Below are 22,875 nucleotides of genomic sequence, written 5' to 3'. Positions count from 1 at the left end.
ACATCCTCCCCAAGCCGTATTTTTTGCAAGTTGTCCATAGAAACTTTTCAGGATATTTGGCTCAGTACTGTTAGAACCGAACAGCCATGGCTCCTCAGGGTTTTACACATGACGCTACACAAGAAGGGTTCTGCATCCAACCTAGCACCTTCTATACACTTAACACGTGCTTTGCCACCAAGCTGTAGCTCTTCACACCAGCAGTTTCTTTTTCACAGTGCAGCCCAAGCAATGGAGTCCCTAATGCAGTGTTTCTCAACCTCAGCGACGTTAAGATGAGTGGACTTCAACTCCCAGAATTCCCCAGCCACCCAGAATTCTGGGAGTTGAAGTCCACACATCTTAATGTCACTGAGGTTGAGAAACACTGCTCTAATGAGTTGTGACTAAAATGTGATCTGAACCTGCGACACTGCAGCTAAAATGATGCGTCCTACATCACCACTTGACTGCCCTCTGCTTTCTTGAGAGACAACAATAGCTCTACAAACGAGTGATGCATTTAAGCATTTGTGTGCCAACGACAGGCGACAAACGTGGCAAGTTTTTGGAGGCAGAATGTATGCTCGGTCCTGCCTCTGCAACAGGTGGACTGCAAAGAAATAGAAATCTGTTCCAAAAATGCCCTTTACTGGCTGATAAAGAGAGACTAAACCTCTTTCTTTCTTTCCATTTCTTCCTGCCAACCTTCAGCACTTAGTAAAAAGATTTTGCAGGCTACTAAATGTTGCAAAGTCATTGACAAAGCTGCTCTCATAATTTCTCACAACTCAAAAGTGTTTAGAACAGGGTTTCTCAACCTTGGCCACTTTCAGATGTGTGGACTTCAACTCCCAGAATTCAGGCTGGCTGGGGAATTCTGGGAGCTGAAGTCCACACATCTGAAAGTGGCCAAGGTTGAGAAACCTTGGGTTAGAAGATCTGCATGATCTGCCTGTTTCAGCTTCCCCTACTTGCTGGAACTATGGAAGTTGATGATTCAACCCCCTTGGAAGATTCCTGCTTCTGGAAGGCTGCTGCACTTAATTTCTCTCTCCCGATTTGTAGATATGCATACTTCTTGTTGAAGCTGAAGTGAGTCATACATCTTCAAGCTGCTCTACAATAAACATGCTGCCACGGTTTCCTCTAATTGTTTAGAGGAACAACAGTAATAAATGCTCCATCTATTATGCTGCATAATAGAATATCTGTTTACTGTACATGCCTGATCCACTCATCCTGGAGAGGTGGCTGCCATTAAAGGTTCACTTCAAGTATGCACTTTAATATTACAGTTGTAACTGAAATTATTCAACCCCCATTGCAAATCAGGTTGATTGTCAAAATGTACAGATTTTCAGCTATTTGCAAGAACAAATCAAACAAAAGCAATTTAAATAGCTCAACACAACGAACGCTTCAAGTGGTGTCCGCAGATTCAACTGAAAATGCAACTTATAATGACTTCTCCTGTCATGAGCACTGATGGTGAGCAGGAGGGGGCCCCTATCCAGGGGGGAAAATGCATGCGTAGTAGAGAGGAGTTGAGCAGCCATTCAAAGAGACACAGAACAGATCCGCCTTGACTTTTGGGGTTTATCTGTCTGGGTTTTTCCCACGCTTCTTCAGTTTGTTAGGATTTTCTGTCTAATGCAGCAGTAATAAAACTCTAGAGACTTATTCCTCATCTCAGCGTGGTTCCTGACTGTTAGGACATCAATCCTAACAAACTCCTACTCCCACTGAAAGAGGGAGGAACCAAAAAAAAAAAGAGAGAGAGAGACATTTGGGAAAATGTCTTCAGAAAACCAGGAAATTTGGCAAGCCATCCAACAACTGGCAGCAGCCCTGCAACAACACCACCAACAAGTAGATCTCCAGATCAACACGTTACAAGCTGCCATGCTACAGCAGTTACAACAACCAGCTCTGATTAAACCACAACCGGTGCCAGCAGCAGCAGCAGCAGCTCCGCCAGTAGTCTTGAGATCCCAGGGCAGTTTACCAGAGAAGTTTGGAGGAGAAGCAGGATAGTTGAGAACCTTTCTCACACAGTGCACAATGTTTTTTGACAGCAGACCGGCAGAGTTCCCACAGACAGAACCAGAGTCACCTTCATTCTAAGTCTGCTAAAGGGCCCAGCAGCCAAATGGGCTATTCCCATGGTGGAGAACAACGACCCAATTCTCAATGACTACCAGAATTTTCTGGCAGGGTTCCGAGCACACTTTGACGACCTGATCAGAGAGGTCACTGCCAGCCGGGAAATTTGGAAGCTCAAGCAAGGCAACAAGAGGGTGGGAATTTACATTGCTGATTTCAAGCTGTTAGCAGGAGATCTGGACTGGAATGAGAGTGCCTTGAAAGACCAATTCAAACAGGGGCTGGATAAGGAAATTAAAAATGAATTAGTGCCCCAGGGAACACCAGCTACCTTAGAAGGTTTATATCAGCTGTCTGTGGTCATAGAGGCCAGGCTAGAAGAGCTCAGACAGATGCAGCTGGGGAGAGGCAGGGGCTTCAGAGCACTTCCAGGATTTCCAACTCTCTCTGCAGCATCTCTCTACTCAGGACCAGAGGACCCGATGCAGGAGGCTTACTTCCGAGGCTGAGAGACAGAGAAGGAGAGAGAGAGCCCTCTGTTTCTACTGCAGAGTCCTGGGGCATATAGTGAGAGCTTGCCCAGCGAGAAGCCAAGCAAATTCTGTAAGAGCCCCAGGGCAAGCAGCAGAACCAAGAGCCACCTCCACCTCTACTTCCAACCAGGGAAACTCCATCGGTCTCCCTCCACAGAGCTCAGCAGGGAGACCATCAATCAATTAAGAAGGGCTCATTCCGAGGATTCCAGGCAATCCTTTTACTACTTGCCAGTCATAATGCACGTAAACCCAGAGCACCAGGTCAAGCTAGAGGCCCTCGTGGATTCCGGAGCTTCCACCAATTTTATTGATGTACAGACTGTACAAGACCTGAACATCCTGACCATGGAATTGCCACGTTCCATAGAAGTTGAGACCATTGACAGCCAGACCCCCAAGGCAGGACCGATTTGAAGTTTCACAGAACCTTTGCAACTAACAACGGGAGACCACACTGAGTGGATCCAACTTTATGTTACTGCATCACTTAATGTGCCTATAGTCCTGGGCACACCTTGGCTGAAGATCCACAACCCATTGTTGGACTGGACTATGGGAGCAATCTCCTTCCCAGCTAAGGAATGCCAGCACCACAAGATTCAAGCCGCTCTCCGCTCTCCAGCAACCAACGCAGTCACGGAAGCAGGGGGGGTCCAGTTGCCAGCCAAGTATGCAGATTTCACAGACATTTTCAGCAAACAAGAGGCCACAGCACTACCCCCCCATAGGGACTGTGATTGCACCATTGAGTTGATACCAGGAGCCAAGATTCCAGCAAGGAAACAATATCCCATGTCCCCCAAGGAACTAGCCACCTTAAAAGATTACTTGGATTCTAATCTCCAAAAGGGTTTCATCCAACCATCTACTTCCCCAGCATCTGCTCCTACATTCTTCATACCAAAGAAGCCTGACCCATTGGCACCGGCAGCTCAGGAGGCACCCATGAGAGTGGTGCATGATTTCAGCTCCCTCAATAAGGTCACGGTCAAGGAAAATTACCCACTCCCCTTAATACCTGATCTGCTGGATCGCTTACAGAAAGCATGCATTGTTACTAGGTTGGATCTCAGGAATGCGTACAATCTGATCCAGATGAAAGAGGGGCATGAATATCTGATTACCTTCGATACCAGGTTTGGTAAATTTGAGTACCTTGTTTTGCCCTTTGGCTTGACTAATGCAGGAGCCATATTTTCCTGATTTATGAATCAAATTTTCTCTGATTTACTAGATAAGTATCTGGTCATTTATCTAGATGACATATTAATATTCTCTGAGGATGCTACAACTCATGTAACTCGTGTACGTAATGTCTTACAAAGACTGAGAGAGAACAAGCTGTTTGCCAAGCTAGAGAAGCATCCCTTCGATTTAACTGAATTACATTTCCTGGGCTATAGAATATCAACAGAAGGCATATCCATGGATCCTTCAAAGGTCCAGGCAATTCTCTCTTGGCAACCCCCCCAAAATGTGAAAGTTGTACAAAAATTTCTAGGATTCTCCAATTTTTATAGAAAATATATAAATAAATTTAGTGACAGGGCCAAACCCCTCACACAGCTTTTGAAGAAAGGATCAAAATTCATTTGGGGGGAGAGGGAGCAAGCAGCCTTCCAAGAATTTAAGCAACTCTTTGCATCCCAGCTGCTTTTAAAGCATCCTGATCCCATGAAGCAATTCATAATGCATTCAGATGCTTCAGGTTTTGCTATCGCTGCTGTTTTATTGCAATATACTGACAAAGAAGGGAAGACACTGCTTCCTTGTGCATTTTTCTCTCGCACGCTCTCACCGGCAGAGAGAAACTATGATGTTTTTAACAAGGAGTTGCTGGCAATAAAGCAGCATTTCAAGAGTGGAGGCACTGGCTAGAAGGTGCAACCTTTCCTGTGAAAGTTTGCACCAATCACAAGAATTTACAGCTTCTACAAAACACCAGATCCCCCCCACCTCCAGTAATTGTGGATGGGGAGGAGGAATATGAAGTTGAGGAAATTCTGGACTCTAGGAGGAGGGGAAGGGGCATCCAATATTTAATACACTGGAAAGGGTACCCTGAGGAAGAGCGCATGTGGGAAAATGCCAGAGATGTGCATGCACCAGCGATGGTTCAACGATTCCATCAGCTTTTCCCTCACAAACCCAAGCCTCACACTCTACCAGAGATTCCTCACTTGACTGAGCAAGCAGAGGAATCCCAAGCAGAGGAGTTCGTAAGTTGGCAACCTCCACCCCCGCCAGAGGCTCTGAGGCCAGAGTGAGAGGAGGGGGAGCCGCAGCCCTCCACCTCTGGCTTGCATTTCCCAAGGGGGAGGGGGGAAGAATCTTCTAATTATCTAGCTATTTTCCAGCAGCAGCCACCTGGGCCAGAAGCGTTATCAGACCTGGAGAGCAGCACTGTTTCGTCCTTGGAGGAGTTTTCCTTTGAAGAAATTCCATCGTTGCCCAGTTCCCATGGGAGCTTGGAGGGGGAGATGGACTCTCATGAGACTTTGGAGGGAGGAAGGAACTCTAGAGAGGAGGGAGCTGAAATGGAATGTAAATCTGGAGGGGATCGTGATGTCATGAGCACTGATGGTGAGCAGGAGGGGGCCCCTATCCAGGGGGGAAAACGCATGCGTAGTAGTGAGGAGTTGAGCAGCCATTCAAAGAGACACAGAACAGACCCGCCTTGACTTCTGGGGTTTATCTGTCTGGGTTTTTCCCACACTTCTTCAGTTTGTTAGGATTTTCTGTCTAATGTAGCAGTAATAAAACACTAGAGACTTATTCCTCGTCTCAGCGTGGTCCTGACTGTTAGGACATCTCCAGTCTCAAAATTATTCAACCCCGAATAGAATCCATCACAACAGCACACATACAGGATGCAAAACAGGTGTTGTCTCAAGCACACCTGGTGCAACTAATCAAGGGCTTCATTAGTTGCACCAGGTGTGCTTGAGCTGGAACACATGAAATACCTGAACTGGCTAGGGGTTTGTTGAGTGTCACGTTTGACTGCATGTTAGAAATATAGTATGGCTAAGTCAAAAGAATGGTCCAAAAAGGTAAGAGAAGAGATCATCGCCCTTCACAAACAAGGAACAGGATACAAAAAGATAGCGAAGGCACTGAATGTTCCTAGAGATACCATTGGAAGCATAGTTTGCAAGTTCAGAGTTAAAGGAACAGAGATTACACTACCTGGACGGGGCTGAAAAAGGAAGCTGTCAATGGCTGCAACCAGATTTCTGAGAAGGCAGGTGGAGAGGAACCCTGAAGTGATTGCAAAAGACCTGCAGCAAGACTTGGTGGCAACAGGCACTGAGGTTTCAGTGAGCACAGTAAGGCACGTACTAAACACAGAAGGTTCCCATGCCAGAACTCCAAGACATACACCACTACTGAACCAAAAGCACAAGAAAAGTCGGGTCCAATATGCTCAGAATCATATAAATAAGCCACAGAAGTTTTGGGATTCTGTTCTGTGGGGTGATGAAACAAAACTGGAACTTTTTGGCCTGATGGATCAGCGGTATGTCTGGAGGAAGAAGCATGAAGCATATGCTGAAAAGAACACTCTGCCTACAGCTAAGCATGGTGGTGGCTCGGTGATGCTCTGGGGCTGCTTTGCATCCTCTGGCATTGGAGCTCATGTGGATATGAGTAAGACTCTCTCATTTTTTCCCCATAGCAGGAATTTGGTGGCACAGTGATTAGTTCTTACAGAAAGTTGCAAATAAAATAAAATCATTAATAGTGTTACTCCTCTATTTATGACATGGAAAAAATGCAGTATGATTCTATCTGTTTGTTTGTTCAGGTGGAAGCCAGACACTCCCAGAATGGGTGGGTGCAGTAACGGGACCTTTTGGCAGTGGAGGCAGAAGATAAGCTCATTCGTTTCTGGCTTCTGTATAAGTGAAATATGTGGTCGATTACTGATGTTCATTAACTTTTTTCCAGCTCTAAAGAAGAGTGGAGATGTGCTCTGCTCATGGTCTCCTGAGATCTGAAGCACTTGTAAGCCATTTTAAAGGTGTGTACAGCTCTAAAAAGGACACACCAGTGAGTAAATTTGAGGGAAAAGACAGGGTGGGAAATTCAGCATAATAGACCTTAGGAAAATTCTATTCTACATAGAGATGGATAATCAGAAGCCTAGTAGTTGGGTTATAATTATAATTAGTAATTAAAGACATTCTGCTGGCATTCTAGTTCAGCAGTATCTGAGGTTCCCTCTACTTTGAATGGAATAGTTTCATGTCTTCCCTAACTTAGGGAATGTGCTTATTTTTTCCTTTCATATCCAGCTCCACTATTATCTGAAAAGTCTCTCGTTTAATAACAGTGCTGGAGATGAATTTCTTTTGACAGGAATGAGAAATTGATAGTTGCATTTGATATTATAAACTGGATTACATTCCCAAACCAAGCCCTTCATCTGGCACTGGAAACCTGCAGTGTGCGGATGGCAAGATGGATTCATTGAAGGATCAGGAAATCCTAGGAGAAAATGTCATGCCGTCTGTAAGGAAGCTGAAGCTTGGGCGTCACTGGACCTTCCAACAGGACAATGATCCCAAGCATACCTCAAATTCCACTAAGGCTTGGATGCAGAAGAAGTCCTGGAAGGTTCTACAGTGGCCATCACAGTCACCTGACTTGAACCCCATAGAAAATCTCTGGTGGGATTTGAAGAAGGTGGTTGCAGCATGCAAACCCAAGAATATTACTGAACTGGAGGCCAGTGCTCATGAGGAATGGGCTAAGATTCTTCAGGAACGCTGCCAGAAGCTGGTGTCTGGCTATGCATCTCATTTGCAGCAGGTCATAACAGTAAAAGGGTGCTCTACTAAGTCCTGAAGATGCTTGCCATGAAGGGGTTGAATAATTTTGAGACTGGAGAAGTCATTAAAACTTGCATTTTCAGTTGAATCTGGGGACACCACTTGAAGCATTCCTTATGTTGAGCTATTTAAATTGCTTTTGTTTGATTTGTTCATTGCAAACAGCTGAAAGTCTGTACATTTTGACAATCAACCTGATTTGCAATATGGGTTGAATAATTTTGATTACCACTGTAATAGAGAAAAATGACTCTTTTCTTGGCTAGTTTGGAAATTCCCAAATCTTTGGAAATAAGTCCTAGTCTCTATCATGGTATGTTTATACAGCTAAAATGGAAAAATGATTCTAGGAAGAACACAAAGGGCTGATGGTCTATATTATTTGTAGCACAATGAAGCAGAAACATTCTGAAAAAAGCTGCCAAGAAAACTGCAGGGACTAGTCTCTGACTGACTGGAACACGCGTGTGAACACATACATACACACACAAGTAGAATGGACCACATTATTTATGATGCTGGTGGAGATGTGCAATTTTCAAAGCCACTTTTATAAAGGAATATATATCAGCATATAGATGGCCAGCTGCACTGCATACCCCTGATATGCTAACTTTCCAACTGTATAGTTTAAAAAATTATGAGAAGCATTCAGAAATGCCTTGACATGTGTTTGTGTGCATGTGTAAAAATCTTCACCCAGGCCTTTGGCAAGGGAGAGGGAGACCCCTCACTTCATCATGCTTGCCATCTTTTATCTTTTATCGATTTTATTGTAACGTCTTTGCTTGCTGTGAGCTGCCCAGATTCATTGAGTTGGCGGGCAAACAAGTTTAACCTCAACAAGGAAGGCTAAAATGTGTTCAGTCATATAGACCTCTTCCTGATCTAACCCTTTCATAATTGGAGAGCTGTGGATGCTGCCACTAATTGCACTCTCTGCCCTAACCCTATGGGGCCACAGTGTGTGTGTGTGTGCGTGTGTGTGTTTAAAAGCATATATAAAGAGAACGTCTCAAACTGGATGGTAACATTGCGTAATGAAGGCTGAAATGGAAGCATAGATGCGATTTGGTCATTACCACGGATGCCAATATTAGGAAGTTGAGTAGAGGAACATTTTTGGTTACCATACATAGACCGGATGTTTAGAAGCAGACGGCAAAAGTGTTTTGAAATGTCACAGAGTACTATGAGTAAATTATAGGCAGTGCCCTGCAAAGTAATAGCTACAACCACAATCCCACTTCTACAACAATCTAGATAGTGGACAGGACTGAGATGTGCAGGTGACAAAACCATCTTCCAGTGCCTGGACTTTTCCTACCTTAATGATTGTCTCCTTATAGACAAAATACTACACTTTTTAAGGACCCTTTCTCAGAGCACTGCAATATGGGTGGTTCCATCTTGTCCTTTTGTTAGATTCACCTATGTGAACTGGCTGTTCTACTTCAGTTTGTGAAGGAAGCCCTGAATCAGAGTTTAAAAAGGGCTATTTAGACCACCGAGTCTAATTGCCTTAGTGCAAGAATATACAGCTTATGTCCTGTTGCGTATCTGCCTTAAATAGGGGATCCTTAGCAGAGGCAATACTTTATTTTAGATGTTTTCTAAAAACTTTGTTTAGGCCATGGCTCTATTGTATAACGCTTGGATGTCATGAAAAATTTCTCAACTTTTGCTGCTTCCATCTTCAGGTAGGGCTGAAAAGGCCATACAGAGGTAGATGAGCAGCAAAGTAAGGATATGCAGCATGCTATGTTTCAGTAATCTATTAATATTTCATGGCTGAGAATTCCATCATCTCTTTTTGTCAATAAAGATAACTTCACCAAAATACAAGGTAGTGAGTTCCAAGAAATAATTTGGAATATAAGGTACATAGAGTAGGGCTACCAGATTTAGGCTAGAAAAACCTGCGTTTCCTGTACCATTTTGCTCCTATCTAGTCGCCCTCTGTATGGATCTGGATTTAATTTCATAATGTAATGCCAATTATGGCTTTCATAATGCAGGAAATAGGCTGTACAAGTTTTCTAGTTCTCAATCACGCGTGGAATACAAGTTTATAAACTTTGTCGAATCCAGGTTGAGAAGCAGTGGGGACAAGGATCTTGTCAACTACCCGTGTTTGTCAGCATATCCTGTCTTGACACCTTTACATCACAAGCAGTTTCCTTCCTTACAGTAATTACTAACAATCCCTGTTAACCACTGAAGGCAGTGCTGTTCATTTCCTAAGCATTTGCAGTAACTATTAGATATGCAAAGATTTCTAACTAATCTTGTGTACAATTTTTCTGAGCCACATTGAGCTGACAAACCACTTCTCAATTCTTCCTTGTAGCCCAACTCCACATAATCTGCTTTAATGTACTTTGCATTTCATCTGGAAACCTCATGGGGTTCAGAATTCAGCCAGGGTGGCTCTGAAATAACTTGGGTATTCCCAGAAGGGGGACAACTTTGCGATACAAGTATTAAAGGGTGGGGCTTGCACTGTGATGCTTGTTTTGTTACTTTGGCATCATCATGGTTAGGTATGATTACACCCATGATAAAAGCGTTATGCTAGTTGCCATTTTGTTTCTGAGAAAAATGCAGAGTTGGTTTTACAACTATACAGTTAGGTCCAGGCTACATTCATCTGAGGCTGCCATGGGTCTATCTGTAGCACCTTCTTAGTATTCAGCCTGGTCTCTGAAATGTGATGCCTGCTCAGGTAATTGACCTTGTTACTCCTTTTTGAAAAGGGCTCTAATTCAATGATCCATTTCCCCACCCTCCAAATTAAGACGTAACAGCTGCTGAAGGAATAAAGGAATGATTTATTTTAGGGTCTTTATACAATTCAAAGCAGGGAAGGATGGAGAAGCATTAATTCCCTTTAATGCAAGTTCCTTCAAAAGGTTACATACCCTAGGAAGAAAGCTCACTGCGTATCATCACAGCTAGGACAAACAGGCAATGCTGTCTGAACACAGCAGCTTCTCCTTCATTCAAATGGAAAGTTAAGGGAAACAAAAACCACATCCCGTATCTCATTTTTCTGCTGAGAGCATTTCCATCTTTGAGGGCTGAAAGTTTCAGCAAAAACAGCTGTCCAAATTAGTATGGAAAAATGGCACGCGTGGAAGGAATTGGAGAGGTGGGGCCATCAGAGCAACAGTGTCCTGCAAAGGCTAACTTTCAAGGGGGAGGACTTCCTTTCCACTCTTGACAGTGGACACCAAAACAACCACCTGCTTGTGTCTCCAAAATACCTCTTCTACCTGGCACAGTCTGGTTGTTTTGGGGGCAGCGGGACTATCCCTTTAGAAAACAGAGCTGTGATCAGTGATTTTCCCAGGGTCTCCACTTTTCAATTCATATTTGCCCCAAATTGCAAGTTCCACTCCTAGGGGAATTTGCTTTGCGTGGGAGTTAAAAATCTGCATTTAAAAATATTGAGAAAGGAATGGAGGACAGCCATGTTAGTTTGTAGCAGCAAGAAGACAAAGTGCTGTGCCATTGCAGAGGCCAACTGATTTCTCAAGGTATGCAGCGGTTTACACACACACACACACACACACACACTCACCCGATTTATTAAATGCAGCGATGGAGAGAGAAGGCAGACAACCAAAACTCTGTCTCTAGGTAGAGGAAGCAGATGAAATGTAAGGACTTCCTTTTCATCTGCATGGTTTCTTACATAACAGTTAGAAGCAGAGGGGAGATATTTGTCTCTTTCAAGACACATTTTTCATCATCACAGGATCTTTCCTTGCACTGCATTTCAGAAGTTCCTTAGAATGATGACCAAGGCCAGATGTGCATTTCAGGTGTTTCGAAAGTGGCATAAATCAGTTGATAAACACCAGCACAGACATGCCCTCTGTTTGTGCAGGAAGGAATCAAGGCTCCTGGATTCTTAAGGAGTGTTGTAGAAAAGCTGGGCAGTCAGAATGGTTAAGATTCCGTTCCCAGTTTTCAAAATGTAGTGGGGTTCAGAGGGTTACAGGAAAGACACAAAGTGTATGTCTAGGAACCAGGATCTGATTTCAATTGCCCTTGCTAATAATGCCCAAGGGATCAGAAAATGGCCCTGCTAAAATAGGATTAGTTTATTAACTCATTAACAAAGACAATAAAATGCCAAAAAAAGGAGATGACACCCCTTTCGTTGCTTTGAAAGGGAATAAAGGGAGGGGGGGCTGTTTTCTTTTTCCCTCCTATAGGGAGGGGAGCAGCCCCCCCTTTCCCCAACCTGGGCACCAGGGTCTCACCCCAACACATCACATTAAGGGGGTCCAGAGATGGGTTACCAGGGTTCACAGCCACGTAGCAAAGCGCAGTTGTACAGCAAGTCTACAGGGGCACCCCCGGAGTTGGTACCCCTGAATCCTGTGCTCCCCTCAACATTCCAAAGGGGGAGCTGGGTACAGTCCCAAATCATCTCCTGGTGAAGCAGCGACCTGAAAGAAGAAGGGGTTCCATGAAGGTTACACCTGCTGGTTCAGCTCAGTTATCTGTGGTTTCTTGCACAGAAGATGGAGCCACATTTAACCACTTAACCGCAAGTGAAATCGACAAACTGACCGTCCCCAGGCAGATGGCTCTGGGAACCGTGCCTTGCTTAAGAACCCCTCTCTGCAGAGCTCCAAGCAATGCTATGCTCAGGTGACGCGATTCATGGGTCGCATCCCCAGACGGAAAGATTTTGCCGAGGGCTCCCATTAGATGAACAGTTATACCTGCCACTGGCCTGCACAGCCTCTCAGGGCCCTTGATAGCCAGGCTGGAACCGTGCAGTTTCTTCAAATATCAGTTCTTTCAGCTTCTCTTTGGGCAAGTCATCCAGCTCCATGTCAAACCTGAACGGTTCCTCGGCAACTGGCTAGCGTGGGGTAGAAAGAGAAAAACAGAATGCAACAATTCTGCTTCCCAGCCACACTAAGGCCGCAGCACTATCTTCTGTCCCCTTCACCCATCATCCTTTTAAAAGACCGCTCCCCAGAAAAGAGACCCGCACCTCATCTGAAGGGTCGTAGTACTGTTCGAGGTAAGGGTGCGCCAAAGACTCCTCCACCGTGATGCGCTTATTGGGGTTGAAAGTCAACATTTTATCCAGCAGGTCCAGAGCTGAAAAGGGTAAAAAAGCGAAAGGGTGTAGGATCAACAGCTGGATGAGAAATGGCAACAAGAATATTCCATTTTGTTTGAGGAAGGAATGGTTGCAGTGCGCCCCCAAGTGGCCGCAGAGAGCAATGCAGGAAACGGATCATTAGTTTCAGAAAACAGAAGGTCAGAAGACTTACTGGGAGGCCGGGGGCTTCCTTTGCCCTCCCTGTAAGAAAAGCCCTGCCGATTCAGACCAAGGATCTGGGCCAGTGTCCTCTGTAAAGCCCACAACTCTCCCACAAAGCAAAAGCAGAGTGCCCTCAAAGTGGAAGGTCTGCGTATTTATTTCAACCAGCGTTTTTCAGTCTTGGCAACTTTAAGATGCCTGGACTTCAACTCCCAGAATTCCCCAGCCAGCCATGGGGAACTCTGGGAGTTGAAGTCCAGGCATCTTAAAGTTGCCAAGACTGAAAAACACTGGTTGAAACAATTTATACAGCCACCCACCTCACGAGAAACGTAACTATCAGTTATTATAATTATGTTAAATTAACTTTTATGTGCTTTTAGTATGATTGACATTACTGACCAATACTAACACTTCTGTCTTCTCCTGTGGCCAGGAATCTCATATAAATTATGTTATACGACATAGAACTCCCGTTTCTTTATTCAAAGTCTACTGCTCATCAATTTAATCCACTATCTGTAGATCAGAGCACCATGAGAAAAAAATCAATTCACCTTCATTCAAAGATCATCTTTCTCAGCTCACTTTTTTCCTAAAGAACTCCAATACTTTTTCTAGTCCCCCCCTCTTAACCAATTGGGTTGCCCTTCCCCAGCTCTCAATCATATTTTTGAAATGAGACAACCAGAACCACAGGGTAGTCCAAATACAGCACACTATACAGCAATATTCTTACATGTGGCAGATACTGACAGTTTTCTCTTTAGTCTCTTTTCTATAATTTGAGGTTTCTCATTATTGTAGCATCCTGAGTTCATATGTACCTTTTCGTATCTATTAGAAGCTCAGGTTAACTTTCCTGGATATTCACAGCCAAGTCAGATGCTTAAGTCTGGCAGGATCTCTATACCAATGGCTACTGCTTTGTACTAATGGGTGCTGGCCCACATCTGCCTGGGAAAGACGTTCAGATAAAATCTGGATTAACAGATGATGGCCAGAACAGACAATAAAAGATAAAGAGGCTTTGAAACCCAATGTTTGATGGAAGGAGGTGATTCTTGAGGAGGAGTACAGAATTGAGCAACAGGAATTGGGTGGGTCACATGAAAGAAAGTTTCTACGCACTGATTTACCACCGATCATTTCTTATATTCTCTCTTCTCTGAAGGGACAACATAAACAGCTAGAGACCAGAAGCCACTGCATTGAAACGTTACATATCCAGATGTCAGGCCCAGCCCCAGAGCGACAAAGAGTCAGTCCAGCCGAATTTCAGTTCTTCATTTGCTCACACCGTATAGACAGAACCTTGCCAGACTAAAGCTGCTCTACCTCACCTGAGGGGAAATAACTGGGGAGAGCTCTAGGGCGGGGCTATTCCGAACCTCTTCGTTTCCCCACCGCTGCTTCCCAGACCATGCCTCCTCTTATCGCTACCACCTCCATGGAATGCGCTTCCTCCTTCCTGAGAACCAGCGGCATTACCAAAATCCACCACACTAATATAGTCTAAATTGTAGTAACATTGCTATATATCATATAATTGTATAATGGGGGAGGGGTTTGTACATCAAGGTGGGCACTCCTAGCCCACCGAGAGTCCCCTTCCATCCCCAAAGCAAAACCACTGATTTTGAGGCTTAATGCAATATTCTGTCCAAAAAAGGAACAAAACATTTGGCTCTCTTCCAGGAGTATTACTTCACCACCACCACCACATACACTGTGTCCTTCAGCCACAAAAAGATTGCCTGCTTCTGTTACAGACTAAGCTGCTCTGGGAACTAGTTGTATTTGAAAAATGGCTCATAAATGTGACACAGGCCAACTCAGTTCTAAAAGGCTTTCAGAATTAGTTTAAGATGTTTTATATTCTTCTCCCTCCCCTTCAGCATGTACCTTCCACTGAAAGCTGGGGATGATGCTGACTGTAGTACACACATCTAGAGCTTATCATATTGGGGAAGGCTGGTCTAGAATGCGTATTTGCAAACTGTGAGATGAAACTGAAGAGAGAGAAAGGAACTTAGGCTTCCTGCATTCAGTTACAGAGAATTCACATTTCAGCATAAACTGCCTCTTACACTCCCTAAATGACAGAAGAATTATCTGTTCTTGCCAATTATCATTGGAACCCTAACAGCCTGAAAGAAGGCAGAAAGTGAAATGTAGGGCCATTCTGCCTGTACTGTACCACGTGTACTGTTTAAGCAACTAAATTTCCACACCATTCAGTTTCTGCATAAAGTGTGTCTCCAACCACATCAAAAAGGACAGCCAGTTTATGAAGCGTACTGTCCTCACTCAAAATCAAGATTGGGCCATACATAGCATATTAGTGGATGGTTTGATGAAAGTTTTACAGAATAGTTGAGGTTACAGAAGTTCAACTCTGGAATAAAACAACAATGGGAAGACTGTTAGTAGTACCTACAGATGGGCTCCTCCATTTCTAGAGCATGCAATAAAAAAACCCTGATGTCAGAAAATTGGTTTTTATGGAATGCTGAAATTAACAGTGCCTACTGAGCTAGAAAAGGCTGAAGAATTCTGGCCTGTCAGCCAGTAGCAGATGACTGATTTATCAACAAAGAGCAAAATCTGCTAGGCATAGGACTAAGTTGTGCATTTTCATCCTCCTTTCTCCTTTACCTTTGGGATCAGCCTTTGGGAACAGTTTAGCCCAAGGAACTTTGGGCTTTTGAGGCAATGACTGGAGATAATTGCGAGCCTTCGTGTTGATGATGCAGTTCAGGTCATCCTGAGACGGGGAACCCAAAATACCTGCAGAGATGGTGGACAGAGAGCCATTGGATATCTAGGATACTGCAAGCCCTAGAGGAGAAACAGGCATTAAACCTATAATGAGGGAGGCCTTATGCAGCAAACAGAGTATATACAAACACCAGGGGAAAAGCAGAATCAGCTATACAACCGATTCAAGAGGCTGCTCAGAACAAGGCCTTTCCTATGCCACCCTGTCCAAAGCTTTGCTCGGTCGACTTCCCTCTTACCCAGGATGTGATTAAGCTGGTCCAGGTAGTGCTTGCCAGGAAAGATAGGTCGATTCGACAGCATCTCAGCCAAGATGCAACCCACTGACCATATATCAATGGACTTAGTGTAGCCCTGGGTAGGGGGAGAAGACACAGAAAGAGAAGCTAGGATTTGTGGCTCTGATCCCCCTCTCCTCTCAGCTGTTATCAGACCACGCGTAGTAATCCTCTGAAATGGATGCTTTTCCATTCTAGCAAATAAAACTTTTCAGTGTAATGAAAACTTAAGCTTCCTCATTAGAGAAGCATCTTAAACTGTGGACCCAGCAAAAGAAAATTCTTAGGAAAACTTAAGTTTTTCCCAGCCTAGCCGATACAACAGTCTTCCTCATACTGGCATCCTCCAGCTAGGCCTTTAGGGATGCTAGGACTCTGGACAACTAAGAGAAAGAAAATAGTTAAGAAATGCAACACGGTGGTTTTGCTTTGCATTGAAACATTATAAATATCCATTTGCCAGGCTGAGCTGATCTGGGCTTTGGAATTGTGTTATAACTGTTGGGAAACTTTGCGCTCAGCTAAATTTGACATGATAACAATGCCTTTTAGTTTCAGGTGTTCTGGCTTACATGCTGTCTTCATTCTGCTGAATTTACCTTGGAATTAAGCATGATTTCAGGAGCTCGATACCAGCGAGTGGCAACATATTCTGTTAAGAATCCTGTGTGATCGTGGTCTGGATCAGCAATTCGGGCTAAGCCAAAATCACAGATCTGTAAGAAGAGAGAGAACCATGAGTGGCAAACCCCAACTAAAGGGAGACTTAATTGCATTGCAGAATGAAGTGGGGAAGCGATGGTTGGCTGGTGAAGAAGGCCTAGCAAAAGTTTTAGAATGCCACCTTCAGGTCACACGTGGTGTTGATGAGAAGATTGCTGGGCTTCAGATCTCGGTGAAGCACATTGGCAGAGTGAATGTACTTCAGCCCTCGAAGAATCTGATAGAGGAAGTAGCAGATATGGTCGTTGCTGAGCTGTTGGGTCTTCAGAAGCTTATAGAGATCTGTCTCCATCAAATCTTGAACTATGTATCTGAAAAAAGGTAAACAGTGCCCCTCTCCACCAGGAAAGGGGAAGGGAGGGAAGCCGTTAAGGAAAGTAATTTCCTGCAAAGAGTACAGAAGGCAGCATCTCTACAAGCGGTCAGATAAATGATCACACAAGCCACAAACTGAGTTTGCTTTTACTAGCTCAACTGAAGCCGGAAGGAAATGGCTTCCACCATGTTCAATTCATCTCCAGTATAAAGTACACCATCATCTCTCTACAGATGATGCTATATAAAAATAAGCAAAGGGATGTGACTGAAAAAACATGCTTAATCTAAGAGGACACAAGAAAAGTCAACTGTTTCATAGGTCCAATTATTAAGAAAGCAACACCTGGAGCCATGCCCAGAAGGCAAGTGGAAGCCAGCTCAGATGCTGGCATCATCATACAAGCCCCCTATTGTACATCATTAGATTCAAGTGAGTTAGAGCTTCTGAGCAGAGCATTTCATTAAAAAAACGACCAGAGTAAGACTAATAATCTATATTCAGATTCTTACAGAACACACACATTTTCTGTGTGTATAAACCTTCTTCCAGGCAGATCTCCTTCCACAGGTGAAAAGACACAACACTGGTCTGCAAGGATACACATCACGCATCTGATCAATGGTAGGTGCACGAAGAATGTCATTAATGCCAATGACATTCTCATGCTTGAAGCGCAAGAGTATCTTGATCTCTCGCAGTGTGCGTTGGCAGTATGTCTGGTGCTCAAAAGGACTGATCTTTTTGATTGCAGCTCGGATCTTGTTGACGTGATCATATGCCGAGCTGTAAAGAAACAAAGGCAAATGCATACCGGACTCCGCGATCTGCATATGTTCACTATCAAAACTGATAAATCATTTCGCTCCCCGATGGAAGGGGATCACCCTAGAAATTCACAAGGGGAACAAACATTCTATACTCAAGATACTCCCCCAGAAAGCTTGAATGTTTATCTTAATTTTGGACTTCAACAAAAGGGCAAAGAAGGAAGGAAGGAAAAAAAACTAATAACACATTACACCAATGTGGGACAACAACTATTACAATCTGAGGAAAGTGTTGGCTGTTGCCAAGACTACAGAACAGAAGTGAAAACTCTGAGATCTCGACAGCAGATAAGTCTTGCAAACCTAGAAAATTGGGTTACTTAATAAGTGTATTATGTAAATACAGTTACTACCACCAAATAAAGATTCTAACACAAAAACACTTGGGGATGTATATGTGTATGTTGTATTGACTAAATGTATTAGTTCCAAACCTACACAGATCAGATTATGAGCAATGTGATTGTAAGTATTTGAGAAAAAAATGGAGTATTACAGAATATGGAAAGTCTGATACTAGACTCACGTTACTGATGGAAAATAGAGTAGCTGTTTCAATAAACAGCTTGAGAGTCACAGCAGCAACAGTGCAGCACTCAAGAAAGTCCTAAGATTAATGCAGCCTAGCTTTTCCTGTAAACCAAATGCTGATCAGAGCATAGAAGCCAGGATATATTATGATTAGATCAGTTAGTATCTATATGGCACTAAGCATTGTTGGCGAAGGTATATTTGCCCTGCAGGGATAGCAATCTAAATAGGCCAGGCACTGGCTGAGGTTGACACCTGGATGGGGGCTGCTGGGCAGCTTAATACAGTAACTATAAGGTACAGAGATTCAATGGAGAGATACAGGCTTGCCAGCTCTTCAGGGAAAGGCTCCTGGGGCCAGTTACATCAGGCTGTTTTACTGAGCGTGCACCCACACAAAAAAAGTAAGTGGCAACCTTGGCAGCTTTTGCAGCTCGACATTAACAAGCACAAAAGTATCGCTAAAGACCAGTTACTGGTAACTTTAGGCTGGCGAACCAACACCCAGCGGCAAGGCACCCTGAGCATTTTACAGGAAATCTGCAAATATTGGCACAGGAAGATAACAGCCTGCGAGGACCGGTTTCAGGGAGGCGCTCGGAATACAACAATGACTTGGCAGGGCTGGCCGCGTCGACTGTTTTTGCTTTAGAAGCCAGTTTTGACAGCGAGCATCTGCAACACACCCTGCAACGGAATGGATCTCAAGTCCCAGGACGCGGGTACTGGAGGAAAAGACACTGCGAGGAAGGGACCCATGAGGGAGTTGGGGGGAATCGGGTTCCGGATCAAGAAAAACAACGTGCATCCTTGCAGGACGTCGGTAACTAAGAAACAATATGGCGGAAGCTTCTAAGGGAGGGTACGGTGGCTGCGCGAAGCCAGTTTGGGGGAATAGGCACGCCAAATAAATCTTGGACGTTTCGCCCAGGTATGGTTCCCGTTCAGGGCCAATCTGCAGGGCTCGCGCTCACTTACCAGACCATGCCGTACGCCCCCTCGCCGATGTACTGCAGGTCTGTATAACGTGGTCCCACGTCAAATGCCTGCCCTTTTACTGTCTCCACTCCCAGCCTTGGCACTCCAGGCACCGGCACGGCTCCCGCCCCACCCGGGGCCGCTGTCGCCGCCGCTGCAGCCATGGCTGATCTAATCAAGAAGCTCCCGCAGCCGCTCCTATCCCCGCTTTACCCGGAACCGACACCGCCCGACAACACTGCGCATGCGCTCGTCGAAGAAACGGCAAGAGAAGCACTGCCCATGCGCTCCCCGGGAGCTGCGGCTGGAGCTCCTTCAAACAGCGCATGCGTCCGGCTTGCCTACTGGCGCTGTGCGGGCCGCGGCGCGCCTGGATTGGATAGAAACGTCAGGAGCCCAACCCGGAAGCGCCGCGCCCAAAACATTCCACACCGCGATGAGGCCCCACCCTCGGGCTCGCGCGCGCTTGACTCCCATTGGGCCCCGCCTTTTGGCTCAGTGCGCTTCCAATCCTCTTTTTGGCGCTGCGCCTCTGGGCTTGGTTTAGGGGATGCTTTCCATCCAGCGACATCCGCGCGTTCGAATCCCGGCAACGGGGATAGAAAGTGGCTGCGTGGTCTGGCTGCTCGACCTGAGTTCCCAGATTAACCTAGCCAGGGTCTCTTCAAGTCAGTTTCCTGATTTCGCAAGACCCACTGAACCATGCGTTCTCTACTGCGCAGCGATCCAAGTTGGAAAGCAAAAAGGCGATTCGGAAGGGACGCCCGTCGCACCTGTTGGCAACTACTTCCATCAAACGCGTTTGATGGAAGGAGTTGCCTGTAGCTTCGCCTTCCTGCGCCCTTTTCCCCTTCGAATCCGGATCGCTGTGAAGTCCTGCTAAATATGTTGCCTGGGTTTGCATGATCTTTAGGCTCCAACGGGGGAAAGCGACTTTTGCAGAAGGGCCAAGAGGCGAGGCTGGTGCAGTGGGAGTTTTCTTTTGAAGGGGGATATAGGGCAATTTTACCGTTTGCAGCACTGCAGTTATCAGGGGTTTCCACCTTGAAATGGTGGGAATGGTGCTGTGGGTTTCATAATCTGCTAGGAAAAGAGGAAAGCAGATTTTCCACCCCTGAGCTAAAAAAAAGTAGTCTAGTGTACTTAGTGTACTATGAGAATACAGTCTCTATTTTCTAAAACTAATTTTTATTCTGTTCTAAATGTGAATTAACAAACACCAAGTTTCAGTTGTGCAGTAACAGGAATCCTCTGCTGCTTTTATTTGCTATATTTATTAACTTCCTGCCTTCCCTTTTAGCCAGAAAGGTTTTGAAGTGCTTTACAATAAAAATAAACCCAATCCATTTTCTTAAAATATGCCTGGCTGGAAATCAACTAGCAAATTTTAAATTCCACCAATTAAAGCAGCATTCAGAATAAGCCATGTAATAGCAAAAACCACATGCTCAATCTTTTTTTGCTGAAAGCACAGTGAAAAAGGTAAGATTTCACTCTCCCGGCAAGAGAGAAAAAGCAGGCGGAACAGGCTAGCAGCTGAGTCAGTAATAATCAGAACCTGACTGGTAGTAGGCCTTAATGAATGACTTCGTCTTATTTTGAAAAAATATTTTCCCAATGCAGCTCTCCTGAAAACATCAAATACATTGTTTATATCTGTGTAATTTAAAACTACAGTATGTTTTTCTTAACAGTCTAGAAGTATACATTATATATGTATAATACATATATATTTTTTCTTACCGGTCTAGAAGTATACATTATTAATATCTGATGTACTCCATGGACATTTACACCATCAGAAACTGGTTGTAGTTGTTTTTACGTTAGCTAAGGACTAAAAAAAAAATAGTAACTGGGCCATCACTAATCTGATTCTAAGTAGTTATCAGAGTGCAGGGCCTAAAACTTTAGGTTTTAAGGATGTATCTTGGACTCCAAGTTGTTTAAAAGGAAGCACTAGTATTTGGGGTTGGGGTCAAATCCAGACAGCAGCCAATTCAGTTTTTTGATGAATAGCCATAACATGGCATGAATCAAGATATGCTAATCAAAAACCTAGCCACCGTATTCTACCCGAATGGATGGTTATGAGTCATCTTTAAGGGCAGGTTGTGGTGGAAAATAGTGCAGTAATCCAACCAGCTTATAGGTGAATATCTAACTCTGAGTAGGAGGCAACAATTTCAGAGGATCGTTATTGTAAGGAAGAGAGCTTTTTCAGTGAGGACACCCCAATTATGGAATTCCTTCACTCAAGAAGGATTGGGAGATGTCTACCTCAGAATCTCTCCAGTAGAAAAGGTTTTTTTCCCCAGGCAATTTCCGTCTGTTACTTTAACTTTGTGGCTGATGTATTATTCTAATGTTTTACTGTATTTTGATTTAATCCAATTGTACACATCCCTGACGCTCAGATTTGGTGAAAGGATGAGATGTAGAAAATAGGAGAGGCAGGGTAATTCTGGACAAGGATCTGGCCTGAAGTTTGGATGACTTTATGTAAGTCAGAGACTAGAAAAATTCAGATTCCAAAAATAAGGTAATACAAGGAAGTAAAAAGTAAAGTAAAACAAAGCAACAGTAAAGTAAGATACAAATGTGCATCTAATATATAATGTATAATAATGGGAGGTGTCTAAAGTTAAAAGATAATTGATCTTAATCATTGATTATGTGCCATCAAGTCAGTTTTGACTCTTAGCAACTAAACAGATAGATTTTCTCCAGGATGATCTTTCCCAAACTTGGTCCTTCAGGTCTTTCAACGGTGCACCTATCACCACTGTAACAGTCCATCCACCTTGCTGACTCCATCCTCTTCTCTTCCACCTTTCCCAGCATGGCCTGGGGAAAAATAAAACATACAGGACATTCAATATCTAGCAGGTAAGAAAGCTAAACTGTTAATTTCCTGGTAGTAATATCAATCACAGAATTTGGCTACCTTCCTAGATACTAGAAGAGACATCAGCCAGAAAAAGAGCTTTTTTATCTGATCAGTTTAAGGTGCGTTGGTGTGTTCTTAAGGCTGCATGGCAGTGCAGTAAAACAAAACAGACTTGGTATCTCCCAGTTGATTAGCTTCGTGCTGTGGTATTACTGTATCTCCTCTCTGTTGGCAAAGATGGTAAGGGTTAAATCTCATCAGAGAGAAAGCTCTTAGATGTGGCACCCTCAAGATGTTCATTAAGTAATTAGCTGGGATAAGTGGTCTTCCACCCAAGCCATCCCCACAGGAAGTGAGGAGACTGCTCTGATTAATACCAAGGTCAACATCAAAAACACACTGTCTCGGTTCTGCATTGCCTCCCTCAGGCCCTAATGAAATTAGAAAATAAACGAAGATGCCAAGTTGCTTGAGAGTTAGTTCTGTGCCTTTTTCCAGGCTGAGTCAAAATTGTCCAAGAGGATCAACCAGGCCAAAATTCCTCTGTAAAGACCAGTTTAGCTCAGAATCCGAAGGAGGGGTTTGAAGCCAATTTAGTGGCCTGCTAGAACTACTGAAATGGAGCAGAGCTTATAACACAGCTGAGAAGCTGGCACAGAAAAAGAAAATTAGATAGCTGCAGTGAGCATGTCAGAGAAACACAGGTTATTAATCTTACACATTCAGCCCTCCCAAGCATAAAGAATTACACGCTTAGACAGATTAGGTTAAGATAAGTAAAATAATTCTTACTGACTTT

General features: G+C 44.1%; 1 protein-coding gene across 1 annotated transcript; it reads right to left on the bottom strand.

Moving 5' to 3' along the window:
- Positions 1–10,267: 10,267 nt before the first annotated feature.
- MAPK3 (mitogen-activated protein kinase 3) lies at positions 10,268–19,445 on the bottom strand. The gene is made up of 9 exons (XM_063301301.1): positions 19,187–19,445; positions 17,451–17,633; positions 16,653–16,842; positions 16,408–16,524; positions 15,770–15,884; positions 15,408–15,539; positions 12,474–12,583; positions 12,196–12,338; positions 10,268–11,916 (listed from the first exon to the last, which is right to left on the bottom strand). Exons 1-8 carry the CDS (start codon positions 19,348–19,350, stop codon positions 12,219–12,221), a joined length of 1,131 nt encoding a protein of 376 aa, XP_063157371.1. The 5' UTR covers positions 19,351–19,445; the 3' UTR covers positions 10,268–11,916; positions 12,196–12,218.
- Between the last annotated feature and the right edge of the window lie 3,430 nt (positions 19,446–22,875).

Source organism: Candoia aspera, chromosome 4 (assembly GCF_035149785.1).
Source record: "Candoia aspera isolate rCanAsp1 chromosome 4, rCanAsp1.hap2, whole genome shotgun sequence".
NCBI classification, from domain to species: Eukaryota; Metazoa; Chordata; class Lepidosauria; order Squamata; family Boidae; genus Candoia; species Candoia aspera.
The sequence above is the reverse complement of the archived record's forward strand: the minus strand, read 5'-3'. Positions and strand labels throughout refer to the sequence as shown.

What these genes read in the sequence shown, in the direction of transcription:
- MAPK3 (XM_063301301.1), bottom strand. Translation starts at nt 19,350, where the DNA reads ATGGCTGCAGCGGCGGCGACAGCGGCCCCGGGTGGGGCGGGAGCCGTG. An exon ending in GGGGCGTACGGCATGGTCTG is followed by an intron (nt 17,634 to 19,186) that starts GTAAGTGAGCGC and finishes GTTTCTTTACAG; the next exon opens with CTCGGCATATGATCACGTCA. An exon ending in ACTACGACCCTTCAGATGAG is followed by an intron (nt 12,339 to 12,473) that starts GTGCGGGTCTCT and finishes ACCCCACGCTAG; the next exon opens with CCAGTTGCCGAGGAACCGTT.